Source organism: Balaenoptera musculus, chromosome 11 (genome assembly GCF_009873245.2).
Source record: "Balaenoptera musculus isolate JJ_BM4_2016_0621 chromosome 11, mBalMus1.pri.v3, whole genome shotgun sequence".
Classification (NCBI taxonomy): Eukaryota; Metazoa; Chordata; class Mammalia; order Artiodactyla; family Balaenopteridae; genus Balaenoptera; species Balaenoptera musculus.
Window position 1 is genome coordinate 64,259,062 of NC_045795.1, and position 4,923 is coordinate 64,263,984.

General features: G+C 58.9%; 1 protein-coding gene across 1 annotated transcript; it reads left to right on the forward strand.

Annotated features, from left to right (window-relative positions):
- The first annotated feature begins 2,893 nt into the window (after positions 1-2,893).
- On the forward strand, positions 2,894-4,923 carry LOC118904275 (protegrin-2-like). Its single transcript, XM_036870179.1, has 5 exons — positions 2,894-3,099; positions 3,735-3,842; positions 3,985-4,056; positions 4,662-4,780; positions 4,839-4,923. Exons 1-5 carry the CDS (start codon positions 2,902-2,904, stop codon positions 4,921-4,923), a joined length of 582 nt encoding a protein of 193 aa, XP_036726074.1. The 5' UTR covers positions 2,894-2,901.

Below are 4,923 nucleotides of genomic sequence, written 5' to 3' on the forward strand. Positions count from 1 at the left end.
CTAGCTGCTCTCCTTCTCCTAGGCCCATGCCTGGGAAATCCCAGTCTGGCTGAGGGCTTTCCAGGAGGACATAACCTCCCCAGCTCTTTGCTTCACATGAAGTGGTACAAAGGGAAAGGAGGAAGCTGACCCTGAGCAGAGGGTCCTGACCTTCCTCCCTGACCCAAATTCCCACCCTCACAGCATCCATGGCTGCCTTCCCTGCTCACTGCAGAGGGCAGGAGCGGGGGCTGAATTCCCTCCCCTTGTCCCTGTAGGAGGGCGAGCGTGGTGGGTGAGTCGGGGGCAGTTGATCCACGTCCAGGTCTGTCATTTTTCAGAGGGTGGGGGGGCCTTGTTGGAATGATATTGCCTGTGGGTCTCATTTTATACTCATCAGCTGGTCAAATCAGAGAGCTAGTGGTGTCCCCACAGTTGGGGACACAGCAGCCTAGGGTCCAGTTCTCTTTCCCATGAAGTGTCTGGACAGGAAGGATGGCTGAGAGGAGCAAAGGAGTGGGTGATGTAGGATCAGGGCTCATACCTGAGTTTGTTGGGGTGAAGGGTACATGAGGATTTCTCAAGGACCAGATGTGGAGTCAGGGGCAACTTGCCTGGGGACAAGGGCTGTGATGTCTTTCCTGAGAAGACCTCCGCTCTGATAGGCTGTGAGGACTAAACCAGGAAAGCCAGATGCTGGAGGCATGGAAGGCAGGCCCCACATTACAGGAGGTGCAGTGTGAGGACCTGGCAGAGGACCCTACACGGGATGCAGGGAGGATGGGGAAGGGGACTTGAGTCTGAAGTGTGAGCAAATGGAAAGGTCCAAAGACAGGAATGCACAGGGAGGGTTTCATAATACCCAGTAACCATGTGTATTGCGAATTATTTTCTACTGTAATCACCTCCTTTTCCTCCCTTGACTTGGGGAAAAGACACAGCTTGACCAAGAGGCCCTTGGGGCAACACCTGGACTGGGAAACCAGGTTGCACAGAAGCCCAGCTCTCCTTCCTTCTCCAAGGCTGAGTGTGCAACCAGCGCCATCCATCCAGGCTGCCACCTTCTGAGGTGCCCTGGCCATGCCCCCAAGAGTCCTGCAGGCAGGCTGAGTCCAGGAGCTACTCCAGGCCTCACAACTACATGGTCATTCCTCCAGAAAACTGTACAAGAATCTCCTTCTTGGCCTGTGGCCCCTCTATTGCTTTGGCCCATGATCTTTCTGGCTGTGTTCTCACCACCTCCCACACTGGCCCCCCCAGCCTGGTGTCTGATCCACAGCGCTGGACAGGTAGCCACTGGGGGTCAAATCAGAAGAGACTTCCTGAGGCTGTGGGAGCCAAGAGGAGGAGGTGCCATTTCTGGTTGGAGGTCAGGGAAGCCTTCCCCAGGAAGGGCAGCGCAAGCAGAGGGATCAGGCGCAGAGACGGGGAAGAGCAGGGGGCTCAGCGCTGTCTGAGTGGTTGCGGTGGATGGGGCAGCCTGACACCTGAGGCCTGCAGGGCAGGGGCTGAGGGCAGCAGGGAGCATCAAGACCCAGACCCTGACGCCCCTGCCTCAAGGCAGCGGGGGAAATGGCCACATCGGTGCTTGCCGTGAGCCCCTAGACAATGGTGCAGAGGGCGGACAGTGGTCTGGGGAGAGGCTGGAACCAGAGAAGGTGGAGTCCGGAGGCTGTGGCTACGCTTGAGAGGAGAGAAGACGGTGGTAGGAGCTGGGCCGGGCTGGTGGGAGGCCAGAGGGAGTATCCTCAGGAGGAAGAAGGAGCAGGTGGGGCTCCCAGGCTTTCAGCTCAGGGCTCCTGCGGCGGCACCCAGCCAACAGCAGCCAACAGCCCAGTGCGGACAACCAGGGGCACTCATGGGAGTCTTGAGCTCAGAGATACAGACCAGTGATGTGTGTCCTTGATAACTGGTATCTTGAGAAGGGGTTTGGCCAGGAATGTGTGAGGACTGGGAGGAGAAGCAGCCCGGATGCACCTGTGCCAGCCCTGCCTCTTTGGAGGAGGGTCCTTGGAGGAGACCGAGCAGGAGCCACGGGGGAGGCAGGAGGGCACCCAGGAGAGGGGCATCAGGGGAGAACTGGTCAAGGGCCATTTCAGGAGGACAGAGGGGTCCCCAGAGTCTGTATAGTCGAAGACAAGGCTTGAGTGTGAATTTGGATCCAGTGAGGACTGGCCCAGCCTGCAGTGGCCTGGAGTGTGAGAGACGGCAGTGAATTGGGGTCCCAGTGCAGATGACCCCTCCCATGCTTGGTTGAGGAGGGGTCAGGGGAACAGGCCATGTCTGGTGGGGACCTGTGGAGAACTATTTGACCCAGAAAACAGTGTGGATGAATCCAGGACAGGAGACAGATGCAGCCAAGCCCCTGACTGGTGGAGGGCTGGACCCAAGGACAGGAAGGTGGAGGTTGAAGTCTGCCTAGGGACAGGCTGGGCGGGTAAGACTCTAGTAGGGGTTGGTGCTGTCATCCATTCATCAAACGTTAACTGAGTGCCGCTTGGGTTCCAGGCAGTGCCTGGAGTTGGAGGTTGGTGCCGAATACACTCCTTTACCCTATTCCTGCGGAGGCCAGAGTGAGGAGGCAGAGGGGACGTAAGACAGAGCCTGGTCCTCCCTCTCCTGAAGGACTCAACGCTCTTGTGCAACCCTGCCTTTGACACTCCCCATGGGCCCCAGGAGAGGCCAAGATGTTGTCAGGGAGATGGAGAAAACCATTTCTTCACCTTCACAGGAGGCTTCCCTCGCCCACTGCCCAGCAATCCCGTGAGGCAACAGCAGGGGCTGAGGCAAGTCCAGCTCACAGCCGGGGAGGAAATCAGGGATGGGGCAGGTCAGGGAGACGTGTGGTTGGGCCATTGCATCAGGCCCAGGAGGGACATAAAGGACGGTCCTGCATGCTGGGAGGAGACCGACTTGGGGACCATGGAGACTCAGAGGGCCAGCCTCGCCCTGGGGCGGTGGCCACTGTGGCTACTGCTGCTGGGACTAGTGGTGCCCTCGGCCAGCGCCCAGGCCCTCAGCTACAGGGAAGCTGTGCTTCATGCTGTGGATCGTCTCAACGAGCGGTCCTCAGAAGCTAATCTCTACCGCCTCCTGGAGCTGGACCCACCTCCCACGGCCGTGAGTCAGGAGGGCCCTGGGGAGGGGGCTGTCTCCCGCCAGCCCTGGCCACACTGTCACCGCCTCTGCTCAGGCTGTACCTCCTGTCAGGAAGGAACTTCTCCCTCTAGGTGGGCTCCCACCTCTTCCAGGAAACCTTCCCAGAGCTGGGTCCCCTCCCAGCATGAGGCTTCCTGCCTTAGCATCTCTACTGTGGGAACAGGCGCCCTGTACACCCTGTTCGGGCTTAAGGGCCTTCTGCGAGCTCCAGGGATAGAGGGTGGTCACTGGCTCTGCCATGTGGCCTCCCTGCTAAAGTCCCCTCTGCTCCTCGTTGTCTCCCTATGAGGGAGGGCTCTGCTCAGCCTAGAGGTTCCAGTGACAAGGTGTTTCCTTGCAGGTGGTCCCTGACTTGCCTCTGCCCCTCCGTGGGGAAGGTGTTCTCATCAGAGCTGGTCTGAGGTCCCCTCCTGCTCTCTGTGTGCCCACGAGGCCAGAAGTGGGCTCTGCCCCCTTCCCCTGTGCACCCAGCACCAAGCCCAGGGCCAGGCACACAGGAGGGGCTGGAGAGGCTGCCGTCTAGGTGGGGGCAGGGAGACAGATCAGAGAAGGGAGCATGAGCTCAGCTTCGTCACCCCACTTTGATCCTGGACCAGGACGAGGACCCGGACACCCCAAAGCCTGTAAGCTTCACGGTGAAGGAGACCGTGTGCTCCAGGACGACCCAGCAGCCCCCGGAGCAGTGTGACTTCAAGGAGAATGGGGTGAGGCTGGGGGCTGGGGGCACTGGCGGTTGTTTTCCAGGGATCTGAACAGGGGGCTTCGGAGAAGATTTCCAGACTCTAGGGTGAGGCTGGGAGGTGATGGCCCGAGGGGTCCAGTTTGACCTCGAGCCTCCCCTTCCAGCTGGTGAAACAGTGTGTGGGGACAGTCACCCTGGACCAGTCCAAGGACCAATTTGACATAAACTGTAATGAGGTGAGTGGCCCCTTCTGTGTTGTGGAGCTGATAATGGGATGGGTTGTGTAACACCCTTTGGACCAATAACCCGCTGCCCCTTCCAGGGCAGAGAAAGGCCCTCCTACCCTGGCCCCTCCCTCACCCGAGCCCCAGGCCTCCAGTACTGGCTCTACCATCCCTTAGAGCAGTGGTTCTCTAAGTGGGGTCCCCACCCAGAAACCTGACAGAAAGGCAGATTCCCAGGCTCCACTCAGACCTCCTGAATCAGACTCTGGGATGGGGCCCAGCCATTTGCATTTTCACCAGGCCTCCAGGGATTCTGACTGTGCCGAATTCTGAGAGGCACTGACTAGAGTAATGTGCTTTCAGCCCCTGCTCCCGACCAGCTTTGATGGGATGGGCTTGTGACCCTGGGAAGCCCCTTGCCATCTGTGGGCCTCAGTTTCCCCATATGTCTGTGGGTATAGGGATTCAAATACATGCTCCAAAGGTTACAGCCAGAGGTGAACTGGGGCTCCAAGATTCCTGGAGTCCACCAGGAATGGGGTATAAGATGGGGAGGGAGGGGTCTTGTCTTGGCCCCACCCAGTTCCCACAAGTAACTTGTTTTTATTGGTTCACAGCTTCAGAGTGTCAGGAGATTTCGCTTACCATTCTTCCCCAGGAGGGTGTCACTGCAGAGGCTCCCTCCACCAATATTCCCCCCTGGACGGTTCCCCCCACCACTTTTCCCCCCTGCACGGTTCCCTCCACCACTTTTCCCCCCTGGACGGTTCCCTCCACCAATTTCCCTCCTCCAGGGTTCCCTCCACCAATATTACCCCCGCCACCATTTCCATTCCCCACGCCACGGTTTCCATTCCTACCGCCAAGGTTTCCTGGTAG